General features: G+C 43.3%; 1 protein-coding gene across 1 annotated transcript; it reads right to left on the reverse strand.

Moving 5' to 3' along the window:
• Nucleotides 1–1,526: 1,526 nt before the first annotated feature.
• Nucleotides 1,527–12,201, reverse strand: LOC139161292 (proto-oncogene Mas-like). Its single transcript, XM_070740220.1, has 2 exons — nt 12,170–12,201; nt 1,527–2,781 (listed from the first exon to the last, which is right to left on the reverse strand). The coding sequence occupies exons 1-2, from the start codon at nt 12,199–12,201 to the stop codon at nt 1,815–1,817; spliced, it is 999 nt and encodes a 332-aa protein (XP_070596321.1). The 3' UTR covers nt 1,527–1,814.
• Nucleotides 12,202–19,664: the final 7,463 nt, after the last annotated feature.

Here is a 19,664-nt window from a genome sequence, read left to right on the forward strand (position 1 = left end):
TTTTCCTTCTGTCCTCCAAACTATACAGATTGAGTTCATTAAGTCTTTCCTGATACGTTTTATGCTTAAGACCTTCCACCATTCAGATGGAATAGGTGTTTGATGTCCTCATGCTGCTTGTAATGACACTTGCACTCCTCCCCAGCTCATTCCTATGTCTGGACATTAGAATAGCTAGCTCATGTGGTAGGAGTTGTGCATGGAGAGCAGCAAAAACGGCCCCATATAGGACTTATATCTCACACATCAGAGGTGTCAAACTCATGTTGTCACGGCAATGTCACGGGACGTATTGGGACTTTTCTCCTCTTATCTAAACTGGGCATGGGTGTGGCCAGCATATGATGCATCCAGCCTGCAGGCCACAAGTTTGACAGCCCTGCCAAACATATTTAAATCATCAGCTACTAACCAAGTTGAATGACCCTAGAAGTGGTTCGGGCAGCACATGCTCACATTAACCTAGCTGTGAGCTCGGTAGCCTGTGTTCTGAACTCATGCCCCTCCTTACTGACTTTCTGCTTTGAATTTGGATTAGGTTTCAATGGTGGAAGTGAATAATGTGAGACTCAAAGTAGGAATAAATTCACCCTACAAACCCATAGATGGCCAATATGTCTATTCTGGATGGTGTCCTACTATGTATAGCAGAGGTGGGTTTCAGCAGGTAACTGACCAATTCTGGAGAACCGGTAATGGAAATTTTTAGTAGTTTGGAGAACAGGTAAAAACCACATCTGACTGGCCTTGCTCCCATCTAGTCCCAGCTGATCGGGAAGAAATGGGGATTTTGCAGTAACCTTTCCCTGGAGTGGGATGGGAGTAGAGATTTTACAGTATCCTTCCCCTGCCATGCCTACCAACCCACACCCACAGAACTGGCAGTAAAAAAACTTTAACCAGCCCCTCCTGGCTGGTTAAACCCTCCAAGGAAGTAAGTAACATATGGTTGGGTGCTCAGTGGGACAGGGGCAGGCTACCAATCCCAGCCCTACCGGAACGCACCGGGAGCACACAACTGCGTGTGCGCCTGGTGCGTGATTTGGCTTCTGTGCATGTGCACAAAGGCGCGCACACACGCGCGATATCCAGGTTTATATTGCTTCTGGCCCCAGTGAGGTAAAATAAATGGCACAATGCAAAAGACGTTTGCACATGGGCACAGTTAGAGCGTTGGCCCATGCCTCGTTGCATATTGAAAAAAACTGGATTTCCCAGGAGCCAGGACCGAGGTTATTGAGAAAGGCAGTCTGTTATCAGCTGCAAACAATAATGGTTGATTATCTAAAAACCCAATCCAAGGACATAAGAACATAAGAAGAGCCGTGCTGAATCAGGCCAAAGCCCATAGAGTCCATTCTGTGTGACACAGAGGCCCACCAATTGTACATGGGGATCTTATTTATTTTATTTTATTTATTTTTATTTATTCATTTTGTCCAATACACAATAATACACAATGAAGGTAATAGAAGGAGAAGGAAAAACCCTCCCTTTCCCCTGACCCCCAACAAATGGTACCCAAGGGAATCCTGCCTGCCTCAACCAACATAGAAGCAGCATTTGGACATCCATTTCAATAACCACCAATACACTTGGCACATCATTATGTAAAATTATATATCGTAGTAATGGAAAGAAAATGAAGAAAACAAAAACCCCAGGCATCAGTTAGAGAGATGGTGTGGTTATCAAAGGAAATCTGTCCTTGGCAAACCATCATTCTGGAACATGTTAGAGAACTGACTTCTTCATAAGCAGCCTTTTGAATGAATCAATCACCTGTCACCAAATGGATCTGTAGAAAGCTGCTTTTAGTGCTGCTTGTTCGCTGCTTGTTCACTGCTTTTTTGATCCAGTGTTTCATCATTGCAGGACCTATAGATCACTACATGCAAGGGTTCCTTGGAATGCCGCCATTTCTGTCTTCCAACAAAAAAGTAAACAAAAGGATTGAGGCTGCTGTTGATTAAATTAAGCAAGGAAAAGCTACGAAGAATGTTCCAATTTATGTACGTGGCTGGCCACATGTATTCTATCATGCAAAGGATCTTGTGAGGCACAGCTAAAATCAGAAACAGAATGACTGTGATAACAACAGTACGATAAAAGCGAGCTGGAGATTTTGACTTTGGGTATCTCGATATTTTGATAAACAGACTGAAGCTACAAAAGACCATAACTGGCAAAAATAGCATGAAAATAGTGGCAACGGCTATATTTGCAGGATAATTACTTGCTGTGGAATACAAGTATTCCTGCCAACATATATAATCTATTCCCAGCATGATACAGGAAAAGATCCAGAGGACAGCACACAATATGGTAGAAAGATTCTTTGGCCGTTTAAAACGATAGCAGAGAGGGAAAAATGCCCCCACATACCTCTCCACACTAATTGCTGTCAATAGGAAAAAACTGCTATTGTACCCAAAAAAGGTCAAGATATCAAATGCTAAAAAAAAATTCCAGTCCCAAGGAGTGTCACTCCATTCAATTACATTGTTAATGATCTGACAGAAGAGGAGAGTGAAATCAGCAATGGCTAAATTCAGTACATATACCGTGTATTTAGTCTTTTTGATTCTGCAGCAGAGAAGCCAGAAAACAACTCCATTGCTGAAAAGTCCCAAAATCAGGAAAGGTAGAGTAATATATGAAAATATTAGCAGAGTCTTCTGTTCTATGAGAAAATATTGGGTCTTATTTCTCGTGGCTTCATGATCAATAGGAGTGGTCTCGGTGATCAAGCCTTGTATGGAGAGACCAGTGTTCTCTTCCCTGTAAGAATAGAAATAACCCCATCGTTATTAAGACTGTTGAACTTCGTACGTCAGAGGTGTCAAACTCAAAGCCCACAGGCCAGATCTGGCCCACGGGGTGCTTAATCTGGTCTGTGGGGTGGCCCTGGATGCAGAGAAGGGCTGGGCCGCGGTGCTTCTGCCAGAGAAAATAGAGCCTAGGAGGGCCACCCAGGCCACCCCAGGTGCCCCATAGATGAGTGACACATTGAGCTGACCATTCCCCCTGACCACACACCCCAGCTCCCCCAGGGTCAAACCTGATGTGAAATACTTCCACACTTTAGCCGATAAATTGTGAAGTTTTTAGTCAAGCAGTTCTTTTTTTTTACTTAATAGCATAGTTCCTTCTAAGCTGAGCAGTGAGCAATCGCTCACTTAAAAATCATCATCAACTCAGAGTTTTCCAAACCTGCCCAGAAGCCGAGAGGGAAGGAGAGAGAGGGAAGGAGAGAGAGAGGAAGAGAGGAAGAGAGAGAAACAGATAGAAAAAAGAGGAAGGAAAAGAAAAAGAAAAAGAATGGGAGTAAGGAAGAGAGAAAGAAAATCAAAATCTAGTTTGAAACTAGTTCAACTATTTAAGTGGCATTTTGATATTGATAGAGTTGCCCTATTATGAGCTCACTGTTATAGACACACAGTACAGTATTTTATTTTGAAATTCTCTGAGGCAAAACAGGGTGGGTTTTTTATTTATTTGTTTGTTTGTTTGTTTGTTTATTTATTTATTATTTCTGTGCCGCCCAGTCCCAAAGGGACTGCTGCTCAGACACTATACTTTTCTGCCCACCCCCCCAAAAAATTAGAGGGAACACTGGTTAATAGTGTTGTGAGTGATCCTTGTCAGTCTCAGGACATGCCTGATTCTGAGGACAATGAGCAAAGTCCCTCAGGTTATCCTGGGTTAGAGAGGCTGTCAGACGAAAGGGAAGCCGAGAGTGAGGAAGATAGTGATGTGGGAGTGCCAGAGGGGGGTGATGTTACAATGAGAAGTTGGTCCCTATCAGGTAGTGAGGACAATGTATCAGGAGATGAATGGTTAGACCAGTGGTGGCAAACCTTTTTTCCCTCGGGTGCCAAAAGAGCGTGGGCACGCACTATTGCACATGTGCGAGTGCCCACACTCATAATTCATAAAAGAGTTGAGGTGGTGCAGCAGGTAGAGTGCAGTACTGCAGTCCACTAAAGCTGACTGTAGATCTGCAGGACAGCGGTTCAAATCTCATTACCGGCTCAAGGTTGACTCAGCCTTCCATCATTCCGAGTTGGGTAAAATGAGGATTCAGATTGTGAGGCAATATGCTGGCTCTGTTAAAAAATGCTATTGCTAACATGTAAGCCACCCTGAGTCTAAGGGGAAGGGTTGCATTAAAAAAATTGAATAAATAAATAATTCCGTGCCTGTGGAGGGCAAAAACAGACACCCCCCCCTGCCCCCTAGGAGGCCCTCTGGAGGCCAGAAATGGCCTGTTTTCCAATTTTGGTGGGCCCAGTAGGCTCATGTTTCACCCTCCCCAAGCTCCAAAGGTTTCTCTGGAACCAGGGGAGGGTAAAAATGCCCTCCCCCATCCCCCGGAGGCTCTCTGGAAGCCAAAAATTCCCTCTCAGAGTCTCTGTGCAAGCCAAAAATCAGCTGGCTGGCACACACACGCATGTTGGAGCTGAGCTAGGGCAACTGCTCATGTGCCAGCAGGTATGGCTCTACGTGCCACTCATGCCATAGGTTCGCCGTCACTGGAATAGACCATAGATATAGAAGAAGGGTAAAAAGAAGAGAAGAAATACAAGGCAAAAGGCATTAATCCATATAAATAGCTCTGTGGATTGTAAGATGTCATTTCCAGGTTAGAGTAGGAAGTGAAGGCAGGGTTTGACAATGTTGATCAAAGAGAATGGCAGAGATTTCGTGGTGTTCCTGAAACAAAAGAATATAAACTTCATGCTGTGGTTTTCGAAATGAGTCAGAAGGTGCACTGTTGAATTTATTATGAATCCCAGTAAACTGATGCACTTAAAGTGATGATTTATAGTTCTGTTATCTCCGAGCCAGTTAATGAAGGGAATGTTTGGAACACTTCCCAGAACGGTTAGAGTTCAAGATGAGAGAAATCGCTTCAGTCTTGTTGCGCTGCATTTTACCTTCCTAAGTTTAATGTATCTAAGCTGGTGTGAACATAAATAAAGAGACTATTATTTCAAGGAGTGGATTTTTCAGAGTCTTGGAAAAATATTGAAACTGTGCTCAGAACAAATAGCATGTGCATTCACTCCATCTACCTGCTCTTTTCTTGTTGTTGCTTTCCAATTTTAACAAGTCCTATAAAATGTAATAGTTTGACCGGGAGCCAATTTAAAACTCTGCAGAAAGAACACAGATGACCTTATTTGTATCTCCACCAAACTGAACTCCTTCCTCTATATTTAGATGTAGCTATTTGCACCTGGCAGCTGAACAAAGGGAAGGGTCACTCAGACAAAACAAACTACAGCACAATAGTTTTGGCTCCTCTTAGCACCTAAATGTGTATGCTTCTCTTTCCTTCCTATTCCCTTTTCTGTTCTTTCTTACACAGTCAGCCCATATGCGTGGAATATCTTGTCCTTTGTTTTCTTAACAACTCTCTAGTGAGTTGCACTAAATGCATTTTTCCCCTGGAATACACATGGGACAGAAAAATTCCCATGCATTTTCTTCTCTAAGTTCTCATTCTGTTTTACAGCTAATATTTCAAACAAGAAGAGCGTTTCAAACAATTATCATGAGCATGCTCTTAAACTGGTTACTTGTGTTTGCAAGACACAACTGCTTCAGCTTGCTACCGTGTTTCCACGATAGTAAGACCCCCCCGATTGTAAGACATATGGCGGGTTTCAGGGGGGTCGGCTAATATAAGCCATACCCCGAAAGTAAGACATATGTCTTACTTTCGGGGAAACACGGGGCTTTCAAGCGGCGCTGGGCGAAAGAGGGCGGGCGGCCAGCAGCAGAAGGCGAGAGGTGCCTCCTTCTCGAGCTCTCCGGCAGATTGAGCGCGCGAAGAGGCACCTCTCACCTTCCGCCGCTGCTGGCCGCCCTCTTTCGCCCAGCGTCGCTTCGGAAGCCGCCGAACGCCGTCAGGGGGGCCCTTGGCGACCGCCACTTGGTGAGCGGAGAGGCGGTCGCCAAGCGCCCCCTGACGGCGTTCAGTGGCTTCCGAAGCGACGCTGGGCGAAAGAGGGCGGCCAGCAGCGGCGGAAGGTGAGAGGTGCCTCTTCGCACGCTCGATCTGCCGGAGAGCTGGAGAAGGAGGCACCTCTCGCCTTCTGCTGCTGGCCGCCCGCCCTCTTTCACCCAGCGCCGCTTGAAAGGACCCCCCCCCCTTTCCACCCCTTGTCGCCCGACAAAGGAGAAACTTCTGTGAATCGTGCGCCGTCTCCAGCACTCTCTCCGGGTCGGGTTGTGTGAAAGAGGCCGGGGTTGGGGGAAGGGGAGAGGTAAGATGTGTTTGGGTTTTTTTGCAATGCCGCTCCGTTGGAGAAAGAGGGAAGGTGGTTCGCTCGGAGTTGGGGCTGAACAGAAGCGCGTGGAGAAGCCCAACCTTGGGGTGGGGTGGGGGAGAAGGGAGAGCAAGGAGGGCCATTGTGCATTGCCAGGTGGTGGGGGTCTCCCCCAGTTCAAAAGGTGCCTTGGCTGGAAGAGTAGCTGGTTTCCAGGGCATAAACTGGCTCGCTTCCGGGGATGGTGCACATCCGCTCACTTGCAGGGAAACAGCTTTGGGGCTAAAGAGGCGCTCCGGGCGGAAGATTGTATCCCGAGTAGTAATTCCATTTACTGCTCCGATGTGCCTCGCTGCAGGCTTTCTGTCAATGAAATAACAGCAACATGTTCTCGGAAGCCACCGCCTCTTCCCCTGCCTCGCTGCCCCTTGTCTCGGGCGACAAGGGGTGGAAAGGGGGGGGGGTCCGGAGCTGCGCCCTCCTTCGCCCGCCTCCTTTCCAATGTAAGACATACCCCGAAAGTAAGACATAGTGGGGCTTTTGGGGGTAAAAAGAAAGTAAGACACTGCCTTACTATCGGGGAAACACGGTATCAGCTGGAGTAAATAGACCAAGACCAGGAAGCAGATAGCCTTGGGTGTGCCCAATAAAAGGCTACCAAAAATTTTACTACCATCCTATGGGCATGGCTTATGCATTTTCTTTCAACATCTTTTAGTGCAAATTGGGTGTTCTGGGGTAGAGCTCCATTTTTGCTACCCCACTGCATCCCCCCTGGGCAGTAGCCCACCCTGGGTGTGCCACTCAAAACAAATAATGATTTGCAGACAGGTAGCTGGTAACCTGGGACTTCCTGAACTCTCTGAAACAAAAATCCAGTAGCCCAGATGGTTCAGAGGCACCTTAGCACTGTTGAAGGTGAATCTTCTCTGAAATCTTTGCAGGATCTGCCTGATCATATAAGCCTAGTTCAGCTCAAGACAAATCTAGTGTTGTTTGATATTAAAACTAACCCTAACACAAATCTCACATCTGGTTGGATGTGTTATTCCAATGGACACTATCCCCTCTTACCTGAGTTGTGACATGCAAATATGACTTAGTTAATAAGTACCGTATTTTTCAGAGTATCAGACACATCTTTTCCCCCCTAAAAGAGGCTGAAAATTTGGGTTTGTCTTATACTCCAATGTAGCTTTTACTAAGCTTTTTTTAGCCCTAGCAAGGTGCTAACATGATCTAAACATTCTTTCCTTTGCCTGCTTCTTTCATTGCTGCTCCCTCCAATAATCAGATGAGCATTTATTCAGCCCTAAAGAGCGCTAACAACAAGAACATCTCAGGGGCCGCCTTCTGCTGCATGAATCCCAGCGACCAGTTAGGTCCCACAGAGTGGGTCTTCTCCGGGTCCCGTCAACTAAACAATGCCGCTTGGCGGGACCCAGGGGAAGAGCCTTCTCTGTGGCAGCCCCGGCCCTCTGGAACCAACTCCCCCCCAGAGATTAGAATTGCCCCCACCCTCCTTGCCTTTCGTAAGCTACTTAAAAGCCACCTCTGTCGCCAGGCATGGGGGAATTGAGATGCTCTTTCCCCCTAGGCCTTTACAATTTCATGTATGGTATGTCTGTATGTATGTTTGGTTTTTTATATTAATGAGTTTTAATCATTTTTAGTATTTATTGGATTATTATTGTACATTGTTTTATTATTGCTGTTAGTCGCCCCGAGTCTCCGGAGAGGGGCGGCATACAAATCCAATAAATAAGTAAGTAAGTAAGTAAGTAAGTAAGTAAGTAAGTAAGTAAGTAAGTAAGTAAGTAAGTAAGTAAGTAATCTTCCTGCTTTGCTAGTAAGCAATCTTCCACCTTTTTTTCAGCCCTAACAAGGTGCTAATGAGTGAAGCAATCATCCCTTTCCCTGATTTTCTCATTGTTTCTCTCTGAAGAAAAAGAGAAGTGTTTTAGAAGCTGTTTTTATCCCCACCCAAGGGATTAAAAGCAAGCAGGTGGACTCAAAACCAGCAAACCAATGTGCTGAACCTGACCAGAATAAAGACTAGCCAGATCAATACCTGGTGGGCAGATTATTTTTCCCTATTTTCCTCCTCAAAACTGAGGTGTGTCTTATACTCCGGTACATCTTATACTCTGAAAAATACAGTAATCAACAACATGGTTGTATGTCCTGTACCCCACTTTTCTAGAAATCTATAGTCTTCCAGATTTACTAGGTTTGAATTAATCCCAAAAGAAGGCAACATGAAGGAATACCTTCGCTTGGAGAAGGGCGGTATAGAAGACAAACAAATAAGCAACCAAGCAACCAAATAAAAAACAACATAGTAATTGTGCCATTAATGTAAGCCTGAAAATGTTGTGGATTTTTTTCCCCCCTCTCTAGAAATTACCTATCCACCCATTTGATACAGGTTTGGCAATGGCAGTTCAGTCCAACTCTTGCTGAAATGTTTGCTGATCTTCAAGGCTCAAACAGCAATCCCATCTGTCATAAAGATTAATGTGATCTACTAAAATGTACATTATATCTCCCAATAGGAGAGCCCTGGGTTTGATGGCAGGCATATGTGCCTTTGCTGATCAGCCCAAAAAAGGGAAAAAAGTTTCTTTCACTTCTATTTTTTTCAAAACCTTAGCTGAGAAATGTTTTTAAGATGAGAAACCCATGACCCTGAAATGAAGGGCAATATTCAAAGATTCTGTAGGGATTCTGACAACCTTCAACCTGGGAATCTCCTTGTCACAGGAGACTATTCTCTAAATTTGGGATGACACTGAGAATTTTAACAGAAGGAGTGAAAGCATTTGACGAGGTAAAAAAATGAAAACCACGGAAACATATTTAGGGAACATCCTTAGTAGATGGAATAATAATGCCTACATCTGCAGTGAACATATTTCCTTATATACCTAACACATCTTTTTAATTTCTAAATTTAGTTGCATTATGTAGGCGGGGCAAATCCCCTTCATGCAAATAGTCATTATTTGATTGCTTATCACTGAAATTAAGAGACAGAGATTCTCTGAAAAGGACTGAGAAAGACCCTCACTAAATTCCTCAAGAACTGGTGCCAGGAACTTTGGAATATCAAAAATATTAAAACCTCTCTTTGTTCCCTAAAAGTGTGACTGTATCCTGGAGACAACTCCAGTTTTTTCCCTGACATAGGTGGGGCAGGCAGGGCTCCAGTGGTTGGACTTGTATGATTTATAATGGCAGAATTGTGGCTGATTTTCTCAGTGGATATAATGGGTGGAATAATGAGGGAAAGGATAGCCATGTATAGAAACATAGAAGACTGACGGCAGAAAAAGACCTCATGGTCCATCTAGTCTGCCCTTATACTATTTCTTGTATTTTATCTTACAATGGATATACTGTATGTTTATCCCAGGCATGTTTAAATTCGGTTACTGTGGATTTACCAACCACGTCTGCTGGAAGTTTGTTCCAAGGATCTACTACTCTTTCAGTAAAATAATATTTTCTCATGTTGCCTTTGATCTTTCCCCCAACTAACTTCAGATTGTGTCCCCTTGTTCTTGTGTTCACTTTCCGGACAGACTGGCAACTATTTCTATGAACTAAACTTAACTACGTCTACGGACTAAAATTATGATGATAGTTACAGTGTTTTTCATGGAAATAATGCTTAATTCTAATATATAATGAGCTTGAATAAACAAACCAATAGATATCTATATAGATACATTTATAAACAGTGGGGAGTTTGAAACAGTTCTTAACCACCTTGCTTGTCTCCTCTCTTTAATCATTGTTTTGGCTCTTTCTTTAGTGGTCTGACTGTGGCATTGGCTTTTAGGTAATAGAACAACAGGAAAAGCAGAAAAAATAACTTTTCCTTCAGCTTCTTAGCATTCTAGCATCTCTGTTCAAGCATTTTTCTTGCTTACTCCTGATCTGGCTTTTCCAAATGACTTCCTAGTGAAAAGAATCACTGAACAGGGAACTAGTTGAAGGACTTGGAGATTTCCGCTTCAGGTTTTTCCATTCAGCCTTGTGGCTCATTGGAACCCAGGGGACTAGTCTGTCCCTTTCTCAGCCTCACCTCATCTCATCTCACAAATAGCTGTGAGAATGAAATGTAGGAAGCTTCATGTAGGTCAGCTTTGATGCTCATAACAAAAGGCAGGATATTTATTTATTTATACATTTTTTAATTTATTTGTTTTGTCAAGTACCTATTGGTAGTATACAAAGATATAACAATGTTTATATACATGATACTTGTAAGAGTGAAACATTAGGACAGGGGACGTAAGGCACGCTGGTACATTTATTTACACTCCTTATTGACCTCTTAGGAATCGGGAGAGGTCAACAGTGGGATAGTCTAAGGGTAAAGTTTTGGGGGTTAGGTGATGATACTACAGAATCAGGCAGTGAGTTCCATGCATCAACGACTCGATTACTAAAGTTGTATTTCCTGCAGTCGAATTTGATGCTGTTTGCTTTAAATGTGTATCTGTTGTGTGCTCGTGTGTTCTTGTGGTATAGATGCAACAAATAACTAATGCACTTATTTGGGATGTGAATGCATGCATATACAGATTTCTGAAGTGCGGTTTAAGAAAAGTGAAAGAAATGAAATAACGTTTTAAAGAAAGGTAAAGGACTCGTGAGATGAGTTTATACATTCATTGCATTTCTTAGGCCAGGTGTGTCAAACTCAATTTCATTGAGGGCTGCATCAGGATTGTGTTTGATCTCAGGGAGGGGGGGGCATTGCCAGGCTGGGTGTGACCAGTTTGATTTCACTGTGTCAGGGTGCCTATGGCAACCTGAGCGATTTGCCAATGAAAACGAATTCCCAACCTCCAGTTTTGGCTGTGATAGCCTCCTGCAATCCCCTGGCAGCGAAAATGGAGCTGTTTTTGTTGGAAAAGGCACCACGGGCCAGTCCTTCACTGTTTCCAGAGCAGCCCCGCAGGCCAAATCTAAGCACCCCACAAGCTGGATCTGGCCCCTGGACCTTGTTTGACACCCATCTTAGTCAATCCTGAAAAGTGAGATTAAAACCACCAGAGGATGAATTCATGCCAATATGTATCTTGCACAAAGCACAACATCAGTAGGGAAGCACGGTTACTGTCAATTTGTTAATAGGCATTTCTGAATTTCTCAAACTATATAACTGGAAGTTTGGGGTGCGAGCCTTCACATTTCTGCACTAGGGCATATTTCGTTTTTCAGCCATGATTTGCTAAATAAGCCCAAATGGGCTGGGTTCAGTGAAGGGCTACCAAAATTTTGACTACCATGCTGTGGGTATGGCTTATGCAGGATGCCCTGCATTTTCTTTCAACATCTTTCATTGCAAATTGGGTGCTCTGGGGTGGAGATCCATTTTCGCTACTCCACTGTGTCGTCCCCCCACCCCCGTCCAGACAGCAGCCCACCCCAGGCTGGGTTCATCACTACATATCACTAAGCTGTAAACAATGGTTAAGAAAACAAACAGGCGACTTCTGTATTCTGTAAGCCGCCTTGAGTCGCCATGTACGAATAGGTGGGTGTTAAATTCCCTAAATAAATAAACAGCTAGATTCACATTACAATACATTCCTATCCCAAATAAGCCATATTATAGCTTCACTCAATGTGTGAAGTGAGCTGCTGGTTAAATCAGGCATATTACAGGTAATATAAAATTCTACACCAATGTAATAGTTAAAAGAAAAAAACCATAGTTAAATACCTGCAATAGCAGAAAGATTGTACAAGAATAGAAAAATGTGAAGGTGTGCTGCAAGAACAGACCAAAAAGAGCATTTTCTGGCAGGGATAAATCAGGCTTTTACTTTGGATCCTAAATCACTTAATCATCAAACAAATATAGTATTACTTACCCTTCATTATCCGGTGTAAAGTTCCGAAACATTTTTTTCCAGACAGTCAAATGATCTTACTAGATGGTAACAGCAGGAAAATAAAGTTCAGCTGCCAGCAGAATGAAGACACATCTTTATCTGCTTGCAATTTGACAAATGTCCAGTGCTGGTCTTTATTTGTCAGTGTTCAGCAGAGGCAATTTGGCAATGAAGAAAATTCATGAATTCATATGGGACGAGGAAGAAACAGAACTCTATTTTTTTTCCCTTCAGGCTAGGTCACATCTGACACTTGCTGACACACCCACGATTGCTTTTATGTGAACACTCTGCAGGTACCAGAAATATTATACATGTACGTATATTCCTTAAGTACTGTATGTTTTGCACACTTCAACAAACGGGCTAACACAGGGAAGGGGCTAATAACGGGCATAACACAGAGAAAATATTGAGAGATTAAATCAAGTGTGGGTTCCTCCCGGTTCAGACCAGATCGCCCTAACCGTTAGCGACCCGCTAGTTATATAATTATGGTATCATGGACCCGGTCCTGTCTATGCCGGTCCGTATTCACCACATTTTTTCCTGAATTTTTGGCCGATTTTCCTGTGTGGAAGGCTTCTCCTCCTTCTGTGCTTTGACCCCGATCTCGCCTGCCCCTGGGTTAAATAGTGACCTTTATTTCTTCACCCGAAGCACACCTGATCAGCTCCTGAATCCACCTTCTGCGTGGAAGTGAAAACCAGTGATGAAGGTAAGTGGAACCCACCTCTGTCTTAAATCTGAGTAATATTCATAGGTCTGACTACTTTTCTCCAGGGTGGCGCAGCAGGTAGAGTGCTGTACTGCAGGTCACTGAAGCTGACTGTAGATCTGTAGGTCAGCGGTTCAAATGTCATCACCGGCTCAAGGTTGACTCAGCCTTCCATCCTTCCTAGGTAGGTAAAATGAGGACCCGGATTGTGGGGGCAACAGCCTAGCTCTGTTAAAAAAGTGCTATTGCTAACATGCTGTAAGCTGCCCTGAGTCTAAGGAGAAGGGCGGCATAAAAATTGAATGAATGAATGAATGAATGAATGAATGAATGAATGAATAAATACATACATAAATACATAAATATATATATATATATATATACTATAGAGCAGGGATCTTCAATCTTGGCAACTTTTAAGACTTATGGACTTCAACTCCCAGAATTCCTCAGCCAAGAAGTTGCCAAGATTGGAGACCCCTGCTATAGATTTTTCTATAGAGAAACACTTGAAGGAGTAGAGTAGAGTAGAGCAGTGTTTCCCAACCTTGACAACTTGAAGATATCTGGACTTCAACTCCCAGAATTCGCTGGCTGGGGAATTCTGGGAGTTGAAGTCCAAATATCTTCAAGTTGCCAAGGTTGGGAAACACTGGAGTAGAGACTATAGAACACTTTATTGGCCAAGTGTGATTCGACACACAGGAATTTGTCTCTGGTGCCTAAGGATACAATCCAAATAATATAACCATTTGTAATCTTCAGCAAATCATAGTAAATAACAAAAACATCAAAACTATTGGAGAGCATTTAACTAAGGCTGCCATCAGTGATACCATCTTAAACCATATCTATTAGTGGCCTCTTGAATTTGCAAATTAGTTCACTGATACAGCATGGTTATTCACAGGATGGGGTTATAAAAAAACCCTCCAAATGGTAACCTTAGTAGGGCAATTAAAATTTGTCATTTTTTTTACATGCATCAAGTGATACATATAAAAAAGAACAGCTATAATTTTGGAGCTATGTTATCATTTCAAAATTTTGACCAGTTCCACCCATGGATGCTTTTGGGACCAGTTATTCTGTACCATCTTCTGATCCATAGTAAAATCAATGAAGGGCTGCAAAAAATTTTATTACCACACTGTGGGCTTATTTTGTGGGTGTGGCTTGCTGGCCATTTGATCAGGTGGGAATGGCTTGATGATCATGTGTTCGGGGTGGCTTAAAGGTCATGTGACTGGCTTAAAGGTGGCCGACCTGACGTCAACTCACATCACTCACATTTGGGTTAGGGTTAGGATGCCTGGTCTCTCCTCGCCTCAAAGATACAATTTCCCTTACTATTACTGAACATCCAAAATATACTATTTAATTCTATGTAAATATGCCATATATGTACATACATATTTCACACAGGCACACAAAAGTATACATTATCTACTATATAAAGTGTATGTACACACATGCACGCACAGTTCTTGTAAAATTATACACATTCAACCTCATTTACTGTAATAGGAAAAATATACCCAGGGCCCAGAAGGGGAAAAAAGAAAAAAATTATTTTTCTACTGGTTCTGTGCACCTGAACAAAATTTTTCTACCAGTTCTGCCTACCTGACTGTAACCGGAAGAGCCCATCACTGGGTAAAATGCAGCTAAAATTGGTAAAACTTTCTGAATGTGAATGGGACATAAACCTATTCTAGTCAGTGGGAAAATGGGGTCTTCTTCATTCTTACTTTCTTTTTTCCACACAGAAGAGAAAATGGAGAAAAGTGAGAGAAATAATTCCTTATCAATTTCAATCATATTCAGTGAATTTTTTGAGCACGTCTCTTATCACAGCTCATCTTTTTTGTTTCCGCTCCTTTAAAAATTATAGAGAAGTGGACTTCTCAGGATCTGGGAAAAAGAATTGTACTTTGTATGATATTACAGGTTCAGAGCTTCTGAATATTCTGCCTTAGTGAGTAGTTACTATCTGTCACAGCCCAGGACCCATTTGAATCTGATTCTCATGAAACTGCTCCAGCTGAACCAATGGAATGTCAGCCTCAAAGGGACCAAGGCAAGAATCGCCTGAGGCTGATCAAATACAGGAACCATCAGAATAGCTGGAGAAGTGAGAAGATGCTATATAGCAGTGCAGTAATGGGCAGCCAAATGTTTTACTGCCAAACTGTGGGTGTGGCTTATTTTGTGGGTGTGGCTTAATGGTCATGTGACTGGGTAGCAGTGGCTTGTCAGCCATGTGACCATGTGGGAGTGGCTTGAACGATCATCATCCTTTAAGTGAACTGTTAAGTCCTCAACTTACAACCTTACCAGTGTCGCTTGCTGGGGTGACAATTTGCTTCGCGTTTCCTGCACTCTCCTTCCTGGGTCATCCCCGCCACCTCAGGCTGGGTAGCTAGGCAAATGGGTGTTGCCAGAAGCATAAATGCTGCCAGCGCTGCTTCCACCCACGCCTTCTGCTTGCACCTGAGGCAGGAGGTGGCCGTGTGAGGCTGGAGGGGAGCTGGGCAGGAGAGAGGGAAGCTCGTCCGAGGCCAGGAAGGAGAAAAGCAAGGAACGCAGACATAGCAGCAGCAGCAGCAGGGAAAAAAAGGAGAGTCGAGCTGAGCCCAGTAATCCAGGAAGTGACAGCCACCGATCAGCTGGAGCTGCGCACACATCTTCATTTCCGCTGGTGGAACTGTGTTCCACCCCGTCCTGCCTGCTGCCCACCCCTGCAGCAGTGTTAGGTTGCTACTGGTTTGCCCCAGATCGGGCGAACCACTGGCGGCAATGGGGGGAAGGCTCCACTCACTCTCCTGGACATCTCCACCCACCCTCTTGGACCGCACATGCACTCCCAATAGCTAACTGGTAGTGAAGGTAATTGAAACTTACTACTGGTGCACAGCCTTCAAGTCTTCAGGCTCAATGAGTAAAGCAGGAGACTAGAGTAAAGACACTTACAGTGGCACTTTGCCAAGCAAGGAACTGACCATCTTAACTGAAGTTAACTGATTGCAACATCATTTAAGAGGCAGCCCTGGCTCACACTTCTCTGTTGGAAGCAACCATCCAATTTATTTTGTTTGCTGTATTGTTCCTGTATATTCTGTTTGTACAAGAAACCTTTACCTCCTGACCAGTGGTGGGTTCCTATCGGTGCGCTGGAGCGTGCTGTTCCACTAGCGGGCCACTGATTGCACAATTTGCATGTGATAGCTCTAGTGCCGTCTTCGCCGGTGTGGTGCCATCTTTTTTTCAATTTTTTGGCCTTTTTTGTTCCTGCGCATGCGCGGAAGCAAAAAAAAAATCACCAAAACCACAGGTGTGCCAGTGTCCCCTCACAAGATTTTGGAGACTTTTTGCTTTCTGTACATGCATGGAAGCAAAATCGTGTGAGGGGATGCACATGCATAGCAAGCGCTCACATGCATGAAACATGTTGTGTGCACAGCGCACTGGTAGCCAGGTAAGAGGAACGCACTCCTGCCTGTGACCTTTCAACAGGTTGATTAATCTGGTTTGATTCTTTCAATTTTGTATTGTATTGTATTATATTGTATTGTATTGTATTGTATTTATTTATTTATTTATTTATCCATCCATCTAATACACAAATACATAGGAAGAAAAATAGACATGTGGTAATATATATGAGGGTAAAAGTGAACTTAGAGGAGAGGATATATGAAAGGAAGAGAATATATATGATAGATGAAAGAAAGGAAAGACAATTGGACAGGGGACGAAAGGCACACCACTTATGTATGCCTCTAACTGGCCTCTTAGGAACCTGGAGAGTTCAATCGTGGAGAGTCTAAGGGAGAAATGTTGGAAGTTAGGGGTTGACACAATTGACTCTTCTGAATTTGTGTCTTTTACTTGTCTGTCGTTTAGCTACTTAGCTTTGAGTAAACTGCTGTAATCACCTGCCAAACTATATGAAAACTGAAACACCCATTGCATCAACAGGGGTTTAGCAAAAGAATCAAGGGATCCTTCTTCTAAAGAATTTAGAAATAAATGGTTAAGGTAAATGTATAGTATCCAGCTGCCATGAATTCGGCAACCTAATCTCCTTTCCCCCTTTTAATCAATTTTGTGTAATGAAGTTGAAAAATGTAGTTTTCTTGGCTGTAAGAGACTCCGGAGCACCTGTCATTTATCTTGGCAATTCTTCCTTGGCAACGGAAACTAGTTTTCCTCTGTTCCAGCTCACCCACTGGAAACAGCTAAACCACTGTGTGCATATGTGTCTTTGAGGGAGTTTTTGACTCCCGGGGATTATTTGAGCTAATCTCTGCATATTTCTTTAAAAGGTTATTCAGGAGTGGTTTGTCATTGTCTCATTCATAGAGCTGGAAAGAAACCTACTGGCCCAACATCAACCAGCCAGCATCATGCCTAGACTGAAACTCAGTCTCCTGGTTTCTCACCTGATCAAAATTGCTCTAAAATGGTGATGGCAAACCTCCCCCCCTGGGTGCCGAAAGAGCGTGTGCATGTGCTTTCATGCACGCGCGAATGCCCACATCCATAATTCAATGCCTGGGGAAAGCGAAAACAGCTTCCCCCACCCTCCGGAGGCCCTCTGGACGCCAGTAATTGCCCCGCTTCCCAATTTCTAGTGGGCCCAGTAGGTTTGTGTTTCATCCTCCCCAGGGTCCAAAAGCTTCTCTGGAGCTGGGGGAGAGTAAAAACGCCCTCCCTCACCCCACCATGGAAGCTCTCTGGAAGCCAAAACCACCCTCCCAGAATCTCTGTGCAAGCTAAAAATTAGCTGGCTGGCACACACATGCACATTGGAGCTGAGCTAGGGCAACAGCTCGTGTGCCAGCAGATATGGCTCCATGTTACCACCTGTGGCACCCATGCCATAGGTTCACCATCACTGCTCCAAGCTAATACTTTATTTCATCTCCATCAAAGGGCATAGATGAATTTACAACTATTCAAATGATACTCAATTTGGTCAAAAAAAGCAACTGACGGGGTACCGGGATTCATCTTTTGTTCCTACTTCACTGACCATGCTATATCACTCCCCAGGTTCATTAACACATAGATAGGATAGCTCACCATATCTTTTTAAGCCTTTCAACATTTAGTGTGAATTATACTTTCAGCTGAAACCAACTGAGTTTTTTACAAGATGTATTTGGGTGACATTCTTGCATTCTACATACTTACAAGCAGTTCCTATCATAAGCACCAATGAATCAGTAGCGGGTTGCTACCGGTATGGATGAAGACAACGCACTGGGAGTGAAGTTGCACTGCATGCCCAGCTTCTATTCTGCATGCATGTGCATGTATCCCAGGATGTTTTTGCTTCTGTGCATGCGTAGGAAGCAAAATCTCACCAGGGGATGCTTGCATGCGTGAGATTTCAGCGATTTTTTGCTTTCGGGCAGGCACATGGTTTCAGCTAAAAGTACACTGCTCAAAAAATAAATAAAGGGAACACTAAAAAAAGAGAATATAACTCCAAGTAAATCAAACTTCTGTGAAATCAAACTGTCCACTTAGGAAGCAACACTGATTGACAATCAATTTCACATGCTGTTGTGCAAATTCAGCTTTGTACAGAACAACGTATTCAATGAGAATGTTTCATTCATTCAGATCTAGGATGTGTTATTTGAGTGTTCCCTTTATTTTTTTAAGCAGTATGTCAGTGTTCTAAATAGAATCTGAGAAATAAACCAAGTCCCAGTCTAATTCTCTCAATCAGAGCTTGATTTATTAACACAACCATGTTAGCTATGCCATTGTTATTCCGATTCTGAATCCTTCCCAGAATCCCACCTAGGTTAAGGTTCATCTTACATCCCCCACACCCACAAGTTCATCACGAGAGCCCATCTGTGTGGAGGGGCTTATCAACTTCCTCTTCTCTTCAGTTGAGGCAGAACAAACGGTGGTCTTGGCTTGGAGAAAGGAATCTTTGGTTGTGTCTAGTAACTTTCCCCTCTGACTACTCACTACCTCTCCCATCCCCCCTTGTGTTGTATCAAGCTGAACTCTCTAACTCCACATGAAGACTTCGGCCTGACACAGTATATAATTCACAATGAATGCTGAAAGGCTTAAAAGATCTGCCGAGCCCTCCCATGGGAATCCGCCCCTGCCAATGAACCCATGATCCAAAACTACACCTATTTTGTGTTGAGGTTTAAACAAAGCTTCTGAAGACTGCCAGAACACTTGATGATTGGAAATTTTACAGATTGTACCAAGGAACATGCAAGAGTTCGTTATAGTTTCAACTGTATTCCAGGAATAGATTAGTTTTAGATTAGATCACCGGTGTTGAACTTTTGGTGTCACGTTACCATCACGTGATGTATCACAATATTTTTTCCCTTTCATGGAGCTGGGCTGGGCTTGGCCTGTGTGTGATGCATTTGGCCCACAGGCCGCCAGTTTGACACCTGGATTAAATTATCATTTCTGTGTTTAATGAACTGAGAGATGCCTTTATTCAAGCCACCACAGATAATTTAGCTGAATACTGTATCTATAGAATACTATAATATCTATAGAAAATTGGAACAGCATGGGTATGAGAAGAGATGTATGGGTATGAGAAGAGATTTTATACCTCTTTCATGCTCATTCCTTTTTTCCCCATTTTGTATGATTTCTGTGATTGAACCTCTGCAGCTTGGAGCTAATAAGCTCTTTTCTTAGTTATAAAATACCACAGCTGTTCCCTTGGTTAATTTGAATTTTAAAGTGCTTTAG

The sequence above is a fragment of the Erythrolamprus reginae genome, chromosome 1 (assembly GCF_031021105.1).
Source record: "Erythrolamprus reginae isolate rEryReg1 chromosome 1, rEryReg1.hap1, whole genome shotgun sequence".
NCBI lineage: Eukaryota > Metazoa > Chordata > Lepidosauria > Squamata > Dipsadidae > Erythrolamprus > Erythrolamprus reginae.

Coding starts and splice junctions, on each gene's coding strand:
- LOC139161292 (XM_070740220.1), bottom strand. CDS start 12,201: ATGTTTCGGAACTTTACACCGGATAATGAAGG. Junction 2,782..12,169: donor TTTACACCGGATAATGAAGG/GTAAGTAATACT, acceptor CTATTCTTACAG/GGAAGAGAACACTGGTCTCT.